The sequence below is a fragment of the Panthera tigris genome, chromosome B2 (assembly GCF_018350195.1).
Source record: "Panthera tigris isolate Pti1 chromosome B2, P.tigris_Pti1_mat1.1, whole genome shotgun sequence".
Lineage (NCBI taxonomy): Eukaryota > Metazoa > Chordata > Mammalia > Carnivora > Felidae > Panthera > Panthera tigris.
In genome coordinates, this window is record NC_056664.1 from 134,447,586 (window position 1) to 134,467,555 (window position 19,970).

A 19,970-nucleotide genomic window follows, 5' to 3' on the forward strand; every position below is an offset into this window, starting at 1 on the left:
AAATATGATGTTTTTAAAATGCAGACTATCAGGCCTTTTTCCTGGAAATTTTCTTTCACTAGATGTGAGTTGGGGCCTGGAAATCTCCCCTTTTAAAAACAAGTTCCCCAGGGGATTCCTAGCTTCTGGCAAGTTGAGGACACATTGCTCTCGGAGAAAAGTTAAACAGGAGGAAGATTAAACACCTTCTACCGCTGTTAGCAACCCCGAGCGCATTCAACTATTTACTCACATTCTGGAACTTATTGTCTACGCCTATATTTCTTGGGCACACGATTTTAAAAAGCGAATGCACCTGGGCATTACCAAACCCACAACCCACCCCCAGGGCACACGCCGTGATCTTTGCTCCTTTGCAAAGTCCTCTGAGAGTCACAGAGTTCACCCTGTCCCTCCCACAGCTCCCTCTTCCTTCATTCCTCGTTCCTGTCTCTGTTTGTTTAAGTGCAGTGTGGGAAGTGTGTGCGCTGTTCAGAGTGAGAGTCAGTCTTACGACCATGTTTTTCCTGACTCCAGTCCTGGTAGCAGTTGTCTGCATTTTGATCGTGTGGATCTTTAAGAATGGTGATGGAAGCAGCAAGAGACGGAAGGGGGAGCCCAGAGCCAGGGCCGAGGTTCGTCCCTGGGTGGATGAGGACCTAAAAGACAATACTGATCTCCACCAAGGGGAAGAAGGTAAGGACACTGGCCAGGCTACTGAGCTTCTCCTGTTTGCGTTTTTCTGATGAGCAGGGCTTCTGGGGAGGAGGAAACACGTGCGGGTCAGTTTCATCATCAGCCTCTACTATGTCATCAGAGACAGATCATTTCTCTCAGGGGACACCTGCTGGCACCAACCCACCCTTGATTTCTGGATCAAGAGTCAGTAAAGAGCTGTTGAGAGGCTGACATTTTCCCTAGCTCCATTCCTGCTCTGGCTGTTAAAATCTTGGCCAAGGGGCACATCACAGGCTGGTGGTGGCCATGGGGAAAGGGGTCGTGGGTTTGTTTGTTTTTTTTAATGTTTATCTATTTATTTTGAGAGGAGGGGAGTGCAGAAAGAGCAAGAGAGAGAATCCCAAGCAGGTTCCACGCTATCAGCACAGAGCCCGATACAGGGCTCAGTCTCACGAACCACGAGATCACGACCTGACCCGAAATCAGGAGTCAGACGCTGAACTGACTGAGCCACCCAAGTGCCCCCAGAGTGGCCAGGTTTTAATCAAGGACTTGGAAATGCAAAATGTGGCATCGATCTAGGGGCTCACTACTCTTCCTTGTGCCAGTCGCCCTGTGTCCTCAAAGCTGGGTGTTCAACTTAGTGGACAAGGTAAGAAGTAGGCAACAATCAGGGAGTAACGAGGGGCTGAAGGGATCATCAGGGCCTTCAAAGAGGTGCGGGGAGCATGGGGGTGCAACAGGGAAAGGACGAATCGGGCCTGGCCAATTAATAGGACCTGAAGAGCAATGGTTAGGAGGCACCTCAGATGAGAGGAGCAGAACGAGCGTAAGAGCAGGGACGGACCCTCTGAGAAAAATGTGGAGGAGATGGGAAGACCTCAGTGGTAAAGGCGGTGGGGGGAAGGGGGGAAGTGAAATGGGGTGGTGACCATGGGCCCAGTCCTGGCTGATCTGAGGACGAAGAGGTGGTAAGGAAGCAGGTAGGGAGATGTTCTTGAGGAGCCTTGAGTGATCAGTGTTGGACGTGCCTCGGAGGTGGGTTCGTGGGATGGACTCGATTTGGAAGAGGCTCAGTGATTCTCAGCTGGACCGGTGCTGCCCCCGCCTGGGAAGAGGCCACCTGGACATGTGTGTGGGTGTGTTCGTGTATGGGCACGTATGTGTGCACATGTTCTGAGTTGCCCTGATCTCAGGATTGGGGGTGGGGTATACAGCTGGCGCTCAGTGCGGGGAGCCAGCAATGCTGAATGTACTGCAGAAAATTCAAGCCCAGGCGGCCTCTTGGCAGGGCTCCCTCTCACTCTCTCGCTGAAGGACATCCCCCCCGAATGCCAATCCTGCCCAGTTGAGAAGCACTTTTCTTGAACAAAGGGACATCCGTTATGAAGCCGCGTGGTGGCTTGCCCGGGTAAGGATGGCCTGGGTGGTGGTGGCAGTGGGAGCGCAGAGGAAGGAGTGAGTCAGGGCGAAGTTAAAGAAAGAACAACGGGGGTTGGTAATAAATTGAGTCTGGGGAGAAGGAGAGGGTAAGCGCTGGAGGCTGGCCGAGGTGGAAGGACCCTATCATACATGGGTGAGGGGAGAAGAGCTAGGCAAGAGAGGATGTTGAACATAGACAAAGACGTGTTGGATTTGAGAAGGTGACACATCTAAGCAGAAAGGGAGAGGGGGTCCAGGCGAGGGATCCAGGTTGCAGACACGGGTTGGATAGTCCCAGTACAGGGTGGTACTTGGAACTTATAAAACTGATGAGTTCTCTAACGGGATATTTGCTGGTGATAAGACTGAGCATAGAACGGGGGGCACCCGCAACTAAGAGGATCTGTGGTGGGAAAAAGGGACCGCAGAAAAGACCACCTGGGGAAGGAACTCCAGGATATGGACAACAACAGGCTCTTAACAGAACACTGGCTGTGTCCACTTAGCATCGCGTTTTATGTATAGTAAACCACTCAATCTTCAAGCCAATACAGCAGCGTGGGCACTATGATTATCCCCATATTAAAGATAAGGAAACTGGGGCTCAAATCCGCTAAGTCACCTGCCCAAGTAGGTAGTGATAGAGCCAGGACCCAGGCACATAGCCAGCTGTTAGACTGCATTTCTCATAGGAGAATAACCTAGAACAGAGAGGGCAGGAGATGACCAGCGGGCCTAAAAATTCCCTGCGAGATCAGAGGTAGTGTGCCTTAAGGAAAGCCCACTCAATCTGCAGACTTTGGGGGTACAAGAGGGGTTGATAAGGCCGGTGGGGAACCAGGGACCTGGGGCTGGACTGAACGTTGGGAACACAGAGCAAAGCTGTGTGGCCCTGTCTCGTTCTGCTTGTTCATTTTTGCAAAATCCTCTGCCTCGTTCTTCGTTCCTCACATGGAAGAATAAATTGCACCTTTAGTGGCCTCCTCAGCAGCCATGGGCACCTCTGCCCAGAATGTAGGGTTCAGTCTCTTGTCGGAATTTTTCTTGTTCACTTAAGCGACACCTACTGAGGTCTCAGAGGTGATGGGTGAGAAGCAACTTTTAAACCCAGGTTTCTCTGCCACCCGAGTCCCTGTGTCTAACCCCTGGATGGGTAGATACAGTCTAAGAGAGGATTCAGTGCTGGCACTGAAGGTTCAGAGGGGACCGGGTAGGGGTATCAGCTGGAGAACCGAAAGGATTCCATTACTGAAGAAACATGGAGATGCTTTTGATGACGGCAAATGGATACCAGATTCAAACCATGTGGAAATTAATTATAAGAGACAAAACAATAAAATAAAGATTATAGGCCATTCTAGTGCGAGTTAAGGAAAATAAGGGTACCAACCCAACCTCCTCCAGCTTTGGCTCACAAAGAATTCTTACTCCACCGAATCAGCATGCGTGTGAGCTGCTTGGAGAATAAATTTGGCATAATTCAGAATAAATAGACATTCGGCACAGGCTTCCTTTAGGGAGCAGTCAAACGTGTGTCTTGTTAATATTTTCTTGTTCAACTGTAGCAGAGGTCTAAGGAGGAGAAATGACAAAGAGGAAGGCTCGGATTGTCTCCCTAAAGTGAGCCATAAATCCTGTACAAACATGCTCTAGTCAGGCCCAGGTTCTTGGAAGCTCATGGAAATGGAGATAGGAAGAGAAGATAGAGGGAACACATCTCATCAGGATGTGTTTGTTTTGATACTGGCGGGGATATGTCTTCACTTAGCTTTACTGACCATCTAAAAACTACTGTCCTCATTGAAATTTGGTCCCGGATTGTCTAGTCACTACTAAGAAAGGCTAGTGTTAGGGGTGCCTGTGTGGCTCAGTTGGTTAGGCGTCGGACTTTGGCTCGGGTCATGATCTCACAGCTTATGAGTTCGAGCCCGCATTAGACTCTGTGCTGACAGCTCAGAGCCTGGAGCCTGCATCAGATTTTGTGTCTTCCCTCTCTCTCTGCCCCTCCCCTGCTTGCTCTCTCTCTCTCTCAAAAATAAACATTAAAAAAAATTTTTTTTTAAAGAAAGGCTTGTGTTAGCAATTTTATATGGTTCTACCTAACACACTGTGTAACTTCCAAGTGAGAAAAGATAAAATGGGGAAAACTCAGTCATACCAATGGAAAGCAGGAAAGGTAGTGGAGGAGAGAGGCAAGAAAGAACCATGTGTTAGAAAAGTGAGCTCAGTGATGAGGATAGATATATACATAGATACGCATGTATGCATATGTATATAATTTTACAAATCTCACACACAAATTGATACATCTCTGTATGCATATGTATATGTATGGGATATATTTGTATGTAGAGAATGGTAATAAGCAATTTCAGGGTTTGTGGCTGGCCGTTACAAAAAAAAAAAAAAAAAAAAAAAAAAAAAGGCCTGTGTTAAAATTATGGCCTGTGTGGGTAACACCTGAGAATTAAAATGTTCCCACAGACTTGGGGAAGGACAGTTTTTTTATGTACCCATGATAATGAGCAGCCGTTGGAAGAGGTTTCAAACCTGTTCAACGAATAGAGGACAACTCACCTCAGTAAAAGCTTAGCAAACCCACCAATCAGTGGCAGCCTCTTACCTCTGAAAGCCAATCAGGGATGGATTCACTTCAGTACCAGCCCCTCTGGGCGCCAACCAATCAACAACAGTTTCAAACAAGTAACGCTGTTCCTACAGATGATATCAATCTTTTTACACTCCAGGGAATCCACTAATTCCTGAACTCCAAGCTTCTCAACCAAGTGGTGGGCTAGAGCTAGACAATGGGAGGAGCAAGAACCAACTGTTAAATATTCAGGAACATGGTGAGCCATTTTTCACTCATCAGCTTAACGTCAGGCCATGATGGGAGTATTTGCTCAATGGAAATTGGCAAGTGCTGCAAATCAGGCCTCCTCACCCCTCTCCTGGGGCTGGTTTGCCAGCACACCACTGCCAAAAATACCCCAAAATACTATAAAAGGTCAACACTCTACTGTGTTCACAGAGATTCTCCTTTGATATAGGAAGGAACAAGTCTGGCTTTGTCTTTGCATTTCATTATCCTTTGACACATACACCCATTAATACTTTTACATGGCTAATTTTGAAAGGTTAGTTTACCAAGATTCCTGTAAGACCTTAAGGTTTTAGGGCAAAGGGCAGGTAGATTGAGATGAGAGATTAGCAAAGGGAAAGGACTTGAATGGAGTCATTGTCTTTGAGATCAAGTCCGGGGGAGCCCTAGGGGGGAGGGTGGACCAACACAGGGGGCACTGGGGATACCACAAGAGATGATGGGGCTCAGAAACAAGTTCTGTCAAATTCATTCAGGATAGCACAGGGGAGGAAAAATTTCTCTCTACCCGTCAAGATTCTTACATCTGATCTAAGAATTAAATTGCCATGAGACGGATTAACAGGCGGGAACAAACAATTACATGTGCCTACAGTTTCAGTAATAAAATTGAGACCCAAAGAAATGATCAAGGCAGGCAGATTTTACACATTTTAGACAGAGACAATAAACTTGTGAGGAATCAACAGGACAAAGAAATGTTTGGGAGCTTCAATTAGTAAGAAATTCTAAACAGAATTTGGGCTGAGGTAGTAGATTAGTAAAAAGTAACAAGATTTGTTTCTAAAGCTTTCTTGGCTGTAAAGTTCATGTCTCTGGCGATAAGGATCTCTCTCTACTTTCTGGTACAGGGAGAGTACCTTTCATATGAGAGATTTATTCTCTGCTTTCAGGGAGACAGAGGAGGTCAGAGTGTCCTTCCTGTACTGGCTATTTCCTAAGTAGCTTCAGTTCAAAATAATCAGTATGCCCTTGTGGCACACTTTGGGGCAGCCTGCCCTGCCCTGAGTCCCTACAAAAGCATGGCTCTATTCAAGAACTTTCCACTAACCACCCCCCCGATTCCTCAGGCCCCACACACCTCGGGAGCTGCTGGTGAAATATACTGCAGGGAGCTGGACAATTGACAGCCCTACGTGGAAACAGAGTGACGGCTAAGGCAGCTGGGAAGGAGGTGTTCTCAGGGCAGGTGTGGAGCCCTGACCTCGCGTCATCCTCACCTTCAGCATTTGTCTCCTGCAAGAGCTGCCTCCCTCTCAGCCATATTAATATTGCTTCTCAATGTTCCCCAAAATGCCAAGAAGGGGACAAGGATGATGTGACACAAATTGGCCTTCTAGCTTCATAGCTAGAAACTAGTTGGCTCATTTGCAAAGATTTTGAAGTAGAACTCCAAAAAACACAAAAGCAATTTATGTGGAGATGCAGCCCCAAACGAACAAACACAAAAATACCTCTGTGTTAACCATGAGAGAATACACACGGCCTAGAGCTTCTTGGCTGTTGGACCTAATGGTGCAGTTTAGAGATCCTTGGCATTAAAGCAAGGATGAAAGGTGAATTGTCCTGGGTGTCAATACCAAACCCCAAGTGTGGCAGTATAGGTTGCGATCAAAACGTAGACTATAATAGCATCCATTTGTTTTGAAATATGTGGGCTTTATGCTCGAATGAATCCTCTAGAGAGGCTTGGCTGTGTAGCGTGGAGGCAGAATGACTAGAGTTTACAGAGGCTGTTCTCTCCTCTTGGAGTGAGGAGGTCAGGGGGGAGGGAAAAGGTGGTACCTTTGGTATCGGTTCACTGCCCTGCAGTTCCCTGGGTGCCTTCTCTCCAAGCCTGCCCCCTTCCTCCCCCCCACCCCTCCACTGGCCAAATGTAGACCATCTGCCCTGGGAGAGGCTCCAGGAACAGCAAGCCTTTCAGGACAATCCATTGACTGGCCATTCATCTACCCTGCTCGCTGATAACATCCAGGCAGCTGCTGCTTCATTCTGCTACAGTGGGAATGTTTACCTTGGACTTTACGAGCTGTGGAAACTGCCAAGTCATGAACCTGGGCTGGCTTTAGTTTATACAAATGCTGAATGGATATTAAGAGTTGGTAACTTGTCTCTCACACGGTTAGTGAGGCATTTCATGCATTTACTCATTTACCACTTGCTAAGGACAGAAGTCGCCAGACTTCGTAACAAATGACGTGAAAGGATGCACGGGCGTTAAAAGTCTGTTTACACATTTGCTAAGTTCAGGGTTGGCATTGATGACATCTGGGTTGGGTTCAGAATCGATTGCCAGAAACCTGTAGGTGTTTGCTGCCCCTCCCCCATCATACCCGCCTCATTTAACTGAGCAACTGTTGATGGTCCTTCTCATTAAATGTGTGAACTGCCCTGGCTGCTAGTAAACTTTATACAGATAAAGAAGTTTCTCACTAACAGTGGTGAGGAAACCACAGTACTTGCTGGTATTGTCATTGGGGTTTTCAGCGTCTTTGAAGTCATTTCTTCTTGACTTTCCCTCCCGGGTCAGTCTTCCGAGAGAGCAAGGAGTGAAGTACAGTATGTGCATGCGAGTGAAGGAGAAAGGTAATTCTCTACCTGAACTCCACCTGGAACGTCCCAGACCCTCAGGGCCAGGCACTGGATCCCTTTTGCTCTTTTCTTCTGTTCCTGTTGTCATTCTCATCTTTATGTGAGGGTTCCCAAAGTCCCACCTTCTGGACTCAGACTTTTACTTTCACACTTGACATCTTTTTTTTTTTTAATATATATTTTTTAATGTTTATTCACTTCTTGAGAGACAGAGACAGAGTTTGAGCAGGGCAGGGGCAGAGAGAGAGAGACACACACACAGAATCTAAAGCAGGCTCCAGGCTCTGAGCTGTCAGCACAGAACCTGATGCGGGGCTCAAACCCACAAACTGCAAGATCATGACCTGAGCCGAAGTCGGATACTTAACCGACTGAGCCACCCAGGCACCCCTCACGCTTGACATCTTTGCTTGAACAACTCACAGGCATCTCTAATGTGATAGACTGATGATTCATACCCCTACTTCCCCCAGATGGCTCATTGCTCATCCTCTGTCTCAGTAGATGGTCCCACTCTCTCCTCAGGTGCTAAAGCCCACCCCCTGGGACTCATCTCTAGTCCCTCTCTCCCACCACTCCTGACCACACACCTCGGCAGGTCTTACCATTTGTATCTCCAGGATCTCCAAGAATTTGTCATTCTTTTGTGGCCCACCTAGTCCGGGCCAGCATTCTGCCCTGGCTTCTCAGTGGTGTCTCGACCACTTCACTTTTGTCTCCCTCCAATATATATATCACTCTGCTTTGTTTTTTCTCACTCTTATGTTTTCTATCTATTAGTTTCTCCTTGCTCTAGATATTTCCTTCTGAGTTATCTTCCAGTTCGCTAATTTTTTTCTTTAGGTATGTATAAATCCTAAATCCATCCTGCTTTAAATCCATCCATTAAGTTCTTAATTCTGTTACTTTAATTTTCAGTTTTAGAAGTTTAGGTTCTCATATTTTCTTTGTCACTTTTTGTCATTTCCTGTACCCTACAGATCTATGAGTTCTAAATATAGTAATCGTAGTTGTTTTATCTTTTGAGTCTGATAATTCCAATATTTGGAGACATAGGAAATCTGATTCTGTTTTTAAACATCAATTCTGTTGTTTCTTGCTCAAAATGTTTTGTTTCTTTTTATGCCTGATTGTATTTGGTGCATCGCTGGTAATTATACTTAAAATTACTTGTGTATTGACATTTGCTCTTGCTAGGCAATGGAAGTATTTTCAGGCAGGACCACCTAATTCCAAGTTCAAGTTTGAGGCAGGACCCACCAAATGGTATTACCGCTTGGGGGCTGATTTACTTAGAATTCATTCTTTCTTTGAGGATGTGATCTTGGGGTCCCAGCTTATTAGCCTTCCCATTGTGTATAGGCCTGGGCTTTGATTCCTATCATCCTCAATCCCTGAAAATATGAAAATAAAAATGCAAATATGTAGAGATTGGCAAGTACTGTCAGAAGAAATGTGGCTTCTGTGCTCACCCACCTGCAGATTCGTATTTCCCTTCAGTTTTGGCTTGGGAATTTCTTACTACACTGTCAGCAATATACTGATTTTTTTAAAGACTTTAAAAGTACTTTATTTCATGATTTTACTGGTTTTCAGCTCATGCGAGATTGTTTCAAACAAACTAGTTCACCATTAATAGAAATTTTCATTCCTCATCTTTGTGTAGGTAAAACTTTCTTTTTCTTGATTTATAATCAGTGGAATTTGGATAGTCAGTAGTCAAGACCAGAGTTCAGAATTCTGTAGACCAATTCTTTTCATTTTTTATTGACTCTTTTGAGCTGATAATCTTGCAGACATTTTTGAGAACTTTATTTCTTTCTCCCCACTGGCCATCTTATGACTGTAGGAGAGGAGAAATAATATTCCCTCTATCTTTTAGGTTCTTGGCTGAGACCCCTCCCCCCTCCCCCCCCATAATAAAAGATAGATTAAGAGGAGAAAAAGAAATAGGAGCTTAATCACATGTATACCTACCGTATACATGGGACAGGCCCAGGAAACTTGAGTGAGTCCCTGAAATGGCCCAAGTCACTACTTAAATAAATACAATTTTCAACTAAAGACAAAAGAAAGACGTTAGGGGAAGGGGATCCAGTTAGGGGAGGTTATCAAGAAAAGCACAGTGTTTTAAGCTGGGGTAAGGCGGTTGTACAGATTTAAGTCCACCTTCTCCATTGATAAGACTTTCTTGCCAGGGTCATCCTTTCCTTCTTGGTACAGGGAAGGCTTGTGGGTGGGGATTTCCTTCACAAAAGTACACGTCCCTTACAAAAAGGTAACTTCTACTCTGGTTTTCAGCACTTTTCTTGTGTCTTTTGTTTCTTAAAAATTATCGGCTCAAAATAATCCTTGTGCCAAAGAGGCGTACCACGGGGTGACATATTCTGCTCTCCTTCGTGACCAAGAAGTGCAATTTAGTTTGTTGCCTTTTTTGTTCTTATTTGTAGGTGCCAATGACCGGCAAGAGTCAGAGGAAGACGTCGAACATATTCCATTCTCCCACACCCGGTATCCTGAGAAGGAAATGGTGAAGAGATCCCAGGAATTTTATGCACTTCTCAGTAAAAGACGGTCTGTGAGATTCATAAGTAGTGAGCAAGTCCCCATGGAAGTCATTGATAATGTCATCAAAACAGCAGGTCTGTAACTGCACGTTGTGCTTTTGAGAATGTCAGCTGCAAGTCACAATATTGGAGCACTACTGAAGTTCAAACACACTGAATAAAGCCTAGGGTGATACGTTTATTTATAAAATCTTACCCTGGTGTTGACTGACTGCCAGAAACATAATGATTTCCACTTTCTACAAACTTTTGACTATTACAAACTACCTGGGACCAGATGTGACAACAGTTTAAAACTTCTGAAATTACTGGATATTAGGATCTTTTATTAAAAATAAAAATTTCTGGGGCACCTGGGTGGCTCAGTCGGTTGAGTGTCTGACTTTGGCTCAGGTCATGATCTCACAGTCTGTGAGTTCAAGCCCCGCATCGGGCTCTGTGCTGATGGCTCAGAGCCTGGAGCCTGCTTCCGATTCTGTGTCTCCCTCTCTCTCTGCCCCTTCCCTGCTCATGCTCTGTCTCTCTCTGTCTCAAAAATAAATAAAAACATTTAAAAAAAATTTCTGAACATACTATTATGCATTGGAAGAGAAACATCCCCTTACTTTACCCCCCTCTTAAAATACATTCACACACACACACACACACACACACACACAGGCTCACTCACATTTGTGCATTTCTCTTTTCAGAACCAAATTTTTTAGATTACACGCTCTAGTACTATTTTCTAATAAACTAGCAAAATTTACCTACATGAATTTGCAAAGTAAACCACAGCAAGACAAACCCATTTTCTTTTTTTTTTTTTTAACGTTTATTTATTTTTGAGACAGAGAGAGACAGAGCATGAACGGGGGAGGGTCAGAGAAAGAGGGAGACACAGAATCTGAAACAGGCTCCAGGCTCTGAGCGGTCAGCACAGAGCCCGATGTGGGGCTCGAACTCACAAACCACGAGATCGTGACCTGAGCTGAAGTCGGACGCTTAACTGACTGAGCCACCCAGGCACCCCAAGACAAACCCATTTTCAACATGAATTGATATTTCCACAGAGGAAAATAAAAGAATTATAGAAAAAAGGGGGGAAGCAGATGTCAGAGAAATCCCCTATTTGAGAGTCTCCTCTGATTGGAGTATTACTCCTATATAAATCACATTTAAGTTCATTTGCAAAGATTATTGCATGGCCATTGTGAATGGGCTTTACGTTTAGCTCTTGACTTGCATTTCACAATCCAATCATGCTGTCTTGACTGTAGGGAGTGTGGGTGACAACAAGAGCCCCATCAAGCAGGCAGTCCTGACCCCCCTGGTGTAGAGCTTCTGCCATTAACTTACTCACCAGGAAGAATGGAATAGTTGCTTCTGAAATAACCTATTCGTGGGTCCTTGTGGTCTCTGGCTGGGAACAGCGGGCCATCTCTAAGACAGCAGGGTGACACCTAGATCAGAAGCTGGGCCTGGTTGGAGTCTGAAAGGGGATTCTAGCTCCTTGGGCACTGAGATACACTACTAAGCTCTGTACCAGGATCCTGGGGCTGATCCAAGTGTGGGCTGAGGCTTCCCATAGCCCGTGAGAGCCGGGAGACAGGCTCTCGTGTACTGAGCACCCAGGGCCAAGAGTTCTCATGTGTCTCCAGTGGGACCACAAACCCCACAGTGCTGCCTTCAGCGTCCTGATACAGGTACCAAACAATGTATAGTTGAGTTACTTCTCGTGAGTGGTGTTTTCCCTTTATTTAAAGTTTGTTTATTTATTTTGAGAGAGAGAGAAAGAGAGAGAGTGAGCCGGCCGGGGAGGGGCAGAGAGAAAGGGAGAGAACCCCAAGCAGGCTCCACCAGCCCAGAGCTCACCACCGTGCTCGAACCCCTGAACCTCGAGATCATGACCCCAGCCGAAGTCAAGAGTCAGGCACCCAACTGACTGATCCACCCAGGCGTCCCTCTCATGGGTGTTTTAAAAGCCATTTGACCATTTCAATGTTACCATTTTCAACGAGCTTCATGACTCTATCCTTTTCTAAGAATATCAAGGGGCACATGGGTGGCTCAGTCGGTTAAGTGCTCGACTCCTGGTATCGGTGCAAGTCAATGATCTCACGGTTTGTGAGTTGGAGCCCCACATCGATTCTCTCTCTCCCCCTCTCTCTCTGCCCCTCTCCCTGTCATGCTTTCTCTCCAAATAAATCATCTTAGAAAAATAATATCAAAACAAACAACATTTTGGAGCATTTGGGCTGTTAGAATTTCCCTTCTGGGTTCCCTTAGTTCCCTTACATAGGAATGTTTCCCCCCCACATACTTAGAGAAGTGGTGATAAATCCCCATAGCCCTGGAACCACTGGCCTCGACCTCAGTTAGTTGGTTTGTAGCCCCTAAAGTGATGTAGAATGAAACAGAGAGGACAGCCACGTACCAGAATCCGTGACCAAGCACTTTGCTCACCAGGTGATTGAACTTCGTTTTCAGCGAGTGTGAGTTACTATACCCATTCTTAATGACCATTCTCACATTTTCGTGTTTCCATTTCTGCTTTTAATGTTATGGATGATAGGAACTGCCCCAAGTGGGGCCCACACGGAGCCCTGGACCTTTGTGGTTGTGAAGGACCCGGACGTGAAACATAAGATTCGGGAGATCATCGAGGAGGAGGAAGAAATAAACTACTTGAAAAGGATGGGACGCCAATGGGTTACGGACCTGAAGAAACTGAGGTACAAGAGTTGATGGGATGATTAACCTCTTCTGTGCCTTAGTTTCCTCATCTGGAAAATGGGACTACCTAGGATTTACTTCGTTATGAAAATTAAATGTGCAAGCCTGCTTGTAAGCACATAGAATGGTGATGACAAGGAGGAAGTGGCATCATTGGTAAACAAACAGTCTTCTACCCAAGTAGTCATAAACACACCTTTGAGGACTCACTTCGCTTTTCTCCCATCTAGAGTGTAAGATCGTGGCATAAAGATGTCTCGGGACCTTGGCTGAAGTAAATTACATTTGCTAAAGTGATAACATCTTCCAAGTAATCTTAGCACATGGTTAGTAAGAGCAAACAATCCGTGCAAGTATGGCATCTCTTAGGCATCAGTAACTGTGTGGGCTTCCTTATCTCTAGGAAAGAAGCGTGGGGGAACTCACTGTAACTAGGTTTAAGCCTGAGCCCTCGCGCCCTGGGGGAGGCCCTGCAGGTGTCCATTTTCTCTCATAGCTGCCCCTGCCAGCCACGTGTGGAGTCCTGTTTGCCCATTGAGGGGCAGTCATCCCTCATAATGTCTCAGATGCATTCCATAACTTCTCTGTCACTTTTGTCATCACGGCCGTCACCTTCCATTGTTTAGACTCTGCTTTGTCATTTATGGAGTCCTCTTTATAACCACGGCCCTCCCCATAAAGGCCACTTCCTTTCCCCTCCAGCGCGCTCTGAGGCTGAGTGTGAGAAGGGACAATGGGCAGAGATGTTGGTTTTTCTTTCTGAGAAGGGAAGCTTGCTCTAGTCTTTGGCATTTGGAGTGCAAGGGCGCTCACACCGCTGGTCCCAGCCGCCGGCCTTCGGTGGCCAGTCCTGGGGTGTTATGGGGTATTATCCGACACCCCAGTGTGACACAAGCTTGTGATAAGAGAAAAGCAAGTAAAGGTGACCAGGTTGCAGCCCTGGGGGCAAGGGAGGAGTATTCAGGGCTGGGTGATGAGAAGAGGGTCTCTTGGCTCTTTTCCTGTTTCATTTATTTGGCCCCAGAGGTCATTTTCTTACCTAAGATGTTTAAACCCTATTAAACAGACGCCCTTATGGAAATGTAACTTATTACCATGCTCTGGAACTAGTGCAGAATATTAATAATAAATATAAAAATCTCGCTGCATATTCATGGGAAAAATGGGATGGATAAAAGTTGAGTTCCTACCCTTAGAGAGATGTCCTGCTCTATGCGTGCACAGTGCTTACAAAACGCTGCTGGCCCCTGACGTTTTCCCCAATGAAGGCAGAATTAGTCGCTCTCTTGTCTCTGTGCTCAAAGCCCCTAATAGGTACCTTCTGTGCATCTAAAATGGCCATTTCATCACATAGCATTTTGCTTATTGGCTTACTTTTCTTCTCATTGCATAGGCCATATTTTAGAAGCCTTATGGACTTTCTTTGCGGTCGATACGAACACGCGCATACATACATAAAACGCTAGGGGTCCAGGTTTAAAAATGTCTTACACCATCTAGCGTAGTGCGGTTGCAGAGTAGGCAGTTGAATAGATGTTAAATTGAGCTGCAAATGAACATATATCCTGACATCCTAGGCAGAAGGTGCTAGTTGTCCCTTTATTAATAAGTCTCACTGCCGTGTGTTTATCCACGGTCATGTGATGTCATAATAAATTCTTGTGAACCTGAGCAAGCCAGAAATATTAGATACCAGTGTACATTTAGACCAAAAAAAAAAAAAGTACAAAAATCATTAAAAAGTATTAATCTGCGTTTGAACAAAGGCACACTGCTTCATCTCTGTCTTACATTAATTTCTTTTGAATTATTCACTGCAACATAATATCGGTGACCATAATAATGCTAACACACACACAGCAATGTGTACTGGGTACTTTTCTAAGCCCTTAATATATTTGACCGATATCACCCTCACGATAGCTGTATGAGGTGAACGTGCGCGACAGCATGTTTTACATATGCGGGAACTGAGCCAAGGGAGGTCGAGCAGGTTGCCCAGCATGACAAAACCCGTCGGGCTCCCTGAGTTTATCTTCTTTCTGAACAACGAGCATTCTTCCTCTTCGTGAGGGGAAGAGAATTGGTAACAGCCCAATGTGGCGAAACTGGCTGAAGCATGAAAAGGCAGCTTGGAAAATGTGACCTGTAGAAGTTAATAGCATAAGAGGAACCATAGAAAACCGCACAAGTGAGTTTAGTATGTTTGAAAATAGTGACACACAGCTAGGCTTAAGGTGAAATCACCTCTTGTTTATTAATGACATAATGTGGCCCAAGAAAAGTTCTAACGTATATCATTGCATGGGTAGCACTTTGAGTATCTGAGCTAGAATAAAGCTTTCGCCAAATGTATGGATTAGGGTAACGGGATAGAGAAAGATATGCTCCTTAGCTGGCAAGCAAGACTCTCAACTTCGTATTTATACCTCACGTGAATTATCTCCCACTCTCACAAAGTTCACTTCCTTTTCTCCATCACTGGGCTGGCAACATCACCATCTTTGCACCTGTCATTTTGGTTAAACTTCACCATCACCTTTTTCTTCTCCTTTGCTTCTGTACCAGACCTGTCAGCTCCAGCTTCTACGCCTTCCCGAATTCCCTTGGCCCATTGCTATTGTCTACCTTCTGGTCCCCCTTGAGCTTGCCCCTTGCCCACACCAATCTACCTCTTCCTAAAACAGATCTGATCATGTGATGCTTCTGTTCAGAAGCTTATAGTCCCTCTCCATCACCTCCCACACGAAGTCCAGGACTCTGCAAAATCCGTGCGTAACCTGCCAGCCCACCCGTGCTCCACCTCGCACCCCATCCTCCAGCCTATCGGGCTTCTGGAAACTCCCCGACCTGCCAAGCGTCCTCCGTCCTGACTCTGCCTTTACTCGTTGACTCACTAAGATGTCCTTCCCCAGTGCCCCTCTCCATCCAGTCTCCAGCACCCCACCTCGAGGGAAACTTTGGAAACGCTCTTCTAATATTCTTATTCGAAATTACCAACGCTTCATTTGGAGGGTTCCTAATGCAACTGACTTATATTTCTTTAATATCACCTACCGGGTTTTAGCTTGCTAAATTTTACACACTGCCTTCTGGGTTATAGGCTCCTTGTTTGTGCCTTTGCATTTCATGTGCCTTGCTACACTAGGCCCTCGTTAACACATGCTTATTGACTTGAATGACCTTGGACAGAACACTATAGCGAAGACACAAGTAAACAACCGAAAGCCTTTTTTTTCCATTTAAACATAAAAGACAGGAAGTGCTTTTATTTTAGATGTAAATAAGATAAGGTTGTAAAGGGGAAAAAAAAGAACAAAACTCATTAAGAGCAAAGAGTCTCTGGACTATCTTTCTTTCGCTTCAGAACCAATTGGGTTAAGGAGTACTTGGACACAGCACCTGTTCTGATTCTGATTTTCAAACAAGTACATGGTGTTGCGGCAAGTGGCAAAAGAAAGGTCCACTACTACAATGAGATCAGTGTTTCCATTGCTTGTGGCATCCTCCTGGCTGCTCTTCAGGTATGTTACCCGCCCCCCCCATCCCGCCCCAAAGAGAGGAGCGATCCTGGAAAGCCAAACAGTGGCCTTCTTCACAAATTTCAGCGGAGTTTCTATTTGAGAGACACTTGGAAGCTGTTCATCTAAAGTCGGACTCCTAAGACATGTAGCTTGGTGTGAAAAACGCCCCTGGAAACCTGGTGCAACGTGCTAGAATCCTCTTCTGGAAACATCACTTGAGGCTCAGGAAAATGGCCACTGCGTTTGCCTTCGTCTGTAACGACGCGAAGCTCCAAGGGTTTCGGCAGGCATGCTGCCTTGCTGGGCTGGCTGTCGTCCGAGCCGGTGGCATGATTAAAAAGCTATAAAGAGAAGGCTCTCCCAGAGCTCCTTCCCTGGAAAGTCGAGCTTACGTGGCCTTGCGCTGGAAAGACATCTACGTGCTTTAAACAATTCCATCTCTGCGGTATGTGGGGGTCGCTGGAGCAATGCTAAGCATGAAACAGAGCAGATTGAGGTACACCTTTTACAGGATTCAGTTCATTCACTCAACTCCTTCTGTGTGGCAGGTCCGAGGGGAGGGGGGAGGGCACCAGGGAGGTCTTGCCTCATGAACTGTGCGTGCATTCTGGCGGGGACTGGGGTCCTGGGGTAGAGAGAGACAGTGAGCACGTAAAAGAAACGAGGCAAACAAGATGGTAAGTGAGAGTGATCATACTTCCAAGCGACAATCGAGTCCAAAAAACTACACGCTTCTTCACTAACTCGAAGCAAACTTTATATGGCGAAAATACCTTGCAAAATACAGTCGTGGCTAACACAAAAGAGGAAGAGGCTTTTAGATTACTTGAAAAGTTTACCTAGAGAAAGTGGTATCTCACTTCCTCCCTAATGCTGTGAGCATGCAGATAAAGGAAGTGATGTGCAACATCGGACCACGCGGACGCCCCGTTCATTCATTCATCTGCCGGAAGAAGCAAACGGTTCACAGAGATTTTTGAGCTCTGAATCAGCAGCCTTGTCACGTTAGTATTGAGTTTGCTGCCCTCTAGCGTCGCCTCAGGCATGATTCTGAGCCTAGGTCCTATTTGCGAGGGAGGAAAGAGGAATCTTCCTGATGCTCCCCATCTGCACAGATCACATAGCGACCGGACCAAAGAGCCTGTCCTGTAGGACTCTCAAAGGCAGTTCTAGAACTTCTGTCTGGCTCAGGCTTAGCGGTGACCCTCTGATTGGGAAATCAGAGGGGAGGGAGGTAGCTTGGGAAGCATCTTGAAGCTGCATGTGATTTTTATTAGGCGTTTATTATCCGGAGGGGCTCGTAGACAGGTTGAGGGAGTAATGCCAGGCTACTGAGCCTCTGTCACTGGACGTAGGTATTTTCGGCTGGGGTGGTCCTCCGCCTGCATTGCTGGTTATATAAGCATAGGAACTCCCTGTTGTTTGAGGGTATACCCCTTCCTTGGGTATATTTGGACCCCCCAAATTTCCTTCCATGAAATAACCATTCCTGTGTCTTAACCATCAATGACGAATAGGACGAGTATTTTCTTCAAGAAGCTTCTTACTGTTTGGTTCAAAGAATGTGGTGACTAGGGAGGTTGAGGAGAACAGGTGAGGTTTAAGGTCCACCTGCCCAAGCTGGCGGGCTCTTTGCTGCCCAGCTGCAGGGAAATGATGGGACAAGCAGGCCTAATGGGGACCGGAATGTCCCCAGGCCACAAGCAAAGTCGTGACTTCCATTGAGTTGACACTGTATTCTCTCCCCTTCTGTCGTAGAATGCGGGACTGGTGACTGTCACCACCACACCTCTCAACTGTGGTCCCCGTCTGAGGGTGCTCCTGGGCCGCCCCACAAACGAAAAGCTGCTGATGCTCCTCCCCGTGGGATACGCCAGCAAAGAGGCCACGGTGCCCAACCTAACGCGGAAGCCCGTGGATCAGATCAGGGTGATCGTGTAGGCGGGAGCCCATCTGGGATGCGGACAGACGACGGCCTGGTCCTCTCTTGTCCCTCTTGGGTCTGCGGGCTGCTCTTCCCACGGGTGTTAGGTCTCCCCAGCACCTCCCTCCGCTCAAGAAACCTTTCCGCAGGAGTCTGAGAAGCTCCTAGCGTGACGAGGTGAACATATTATAGTAAGAGGACGACAGGTGCTTGTCTTTCATTTCCCATCTGCTTTGGGGATGCATGCAAATTTTACTAAGAACAATTGCAAGATTTTAAAATTGTTCCAGAAAAATCCCTGGTGATTCTTTTTCTCTCTTACACCCTAAAAGCTCGTATACAGCAAAGATTCATCAGAGAGTTTAATGTGGCCCCAAGAACTCAGCTATGTGATCGTTCTTGAATTTGCATTTAGACTAATCAGATAGCCTCTGCCCTCTGATTTCTGGCGGCTCTTAGGCCACGGATGGGCTTTTGAGATCCACTCTTTTACTGGACTTCATGGACATCCTGCCAGTTTTTAGCAAGCAACTAGCAAACTAATGAAAGCGTCCCGGGCCCGGAACAAACGAGTGCACGCCGAGCAGGTGAACCTGAACTGGCAACCATGCGAACACGTAAGGGGACAGTCGTGTCATCTGGCGGTGCGTTGGAGCTGGCTCGCACCAGCCTGCGGAAGCGGATTGTTCAATATTCAGGAATTTGGTGAGCCAGCTGTTAAACCATTTGCTTCTTGGAATCTCCCGTGGTGGGAGTATTTGTACCACCGCAGTTGGCTGATACTACAATTTTTCTCGAAGGGCACTGTTTTCCATACCCCGCACTGAACCATGTCTCTCTTCTTTTCTGCTCCAGACCACAGAAGATGCATCCCTTTTGTGCAGATGGCACTCAAGCAGTTTGGGACTGGTGGGGGTGCGAGGTGTTAGGCTGGGAACGCCAGACCCCATCTTTCACCGATCGCTCTGTCTTCCCTTCCCGGGACTCTGCACACACAGGCACATGTAGCTCAGGTCCGTTTTTGTCAAGCAGCCCTACACAGCTCTTTCTCCCCTCCACCACCCTTCTCCTCTTCTTTTTCCTCAGTTTCCTCAAGAAAAATCTCTTCGGCCTCTTTTCATTCCACATGTGAATACACAATTTAGGAAAAGCCCTTGGTATTTTTGACGAGAGTCAGAGCTGGAGACAAACCTGTATCAAAGGAGGACGTTTTTTCCCCCCCTTAAAATATAATTAGATGTTACAAGAACCTGTGACCCTCGACCTCCCAAGTTCTTTGAAGGATCTAGAAGTCTCCTTTGGAATCTCCAAAGTCTTCCATCTGTGTTTTCATTGTTCTCTAAACATGCTTTTCCCCAAGGCTACAGATTTTAATAAATGAAAATTTTCTTACATCTGTTTCCAGTTTTTTAATTAGTGTTATGACAGGTGTTTGTCCTGTACTCTTTATTGTAAACGAGCATTGTTTTAACTAACTATGGCCTTATTAGTCTTACACGGGCTGCGAGCCTATGGGACCCTAACCACTGTATTTCAGATTTTTTTAAACAGGGAAAAGATACTCTGAATTCCAAGTATCAGATTAATAAACAGACTTTGGCGTTTCAATGCAAAGAAATTGGGGGACGCCTGGGTGGCTCCGTCGGTTAAGCAGCCAACTTCAGCTCAGGTCATGATCTCATGGT

General features: G+C 46.1%; 1 protein-coding gene across 3 annotated transcripts; it reads left to right on the forward strand.

Moving 5' to 3' along the window:
- The first annotated feature begins 414 nt into the window (after positions 1-414).
- Positions 415-19,677, forward strand: IYD (iodotyrosine deiodinase). Of its 3 annotated transcripts, none has more exons than XR_006217941.1 (6): positions 498-675; positions 10,003-10,194; positions 12,677-12,836; positions 16,205-16,361; positions 16,446-16,857; positions 18,120-18,202. XR_006217941.1 is itself a non-coding variant. In XM_007086887.3 (5 exons), exons 1-5 carry the CDS (start codon positions 498-500, stop codon positions 18,300-18,302), a joined length of 870 nt encoding a protein of 289 aa, XP_007086949.2. In that variant the 5' UTR covers positions 415-497; the 3' UTR covers positions 18,303-19,677. The 3 variants fall into 3 exon arrangements, 1 of the variants encoding a protein (XP_007086949.2); XR_006217942.1 differs by having other exon boundaries at positions 16,446-16,806; positions 18,120-18,186; XM_007086887.3 differs by lacking the exon at positions 16,446-16,857 and having other exon boundaries at positions 415-675; positions 18,120-19,677.
- The last annotated feature ends 293 nt before the right edge of the window (positions 19,678-19,970 follow it).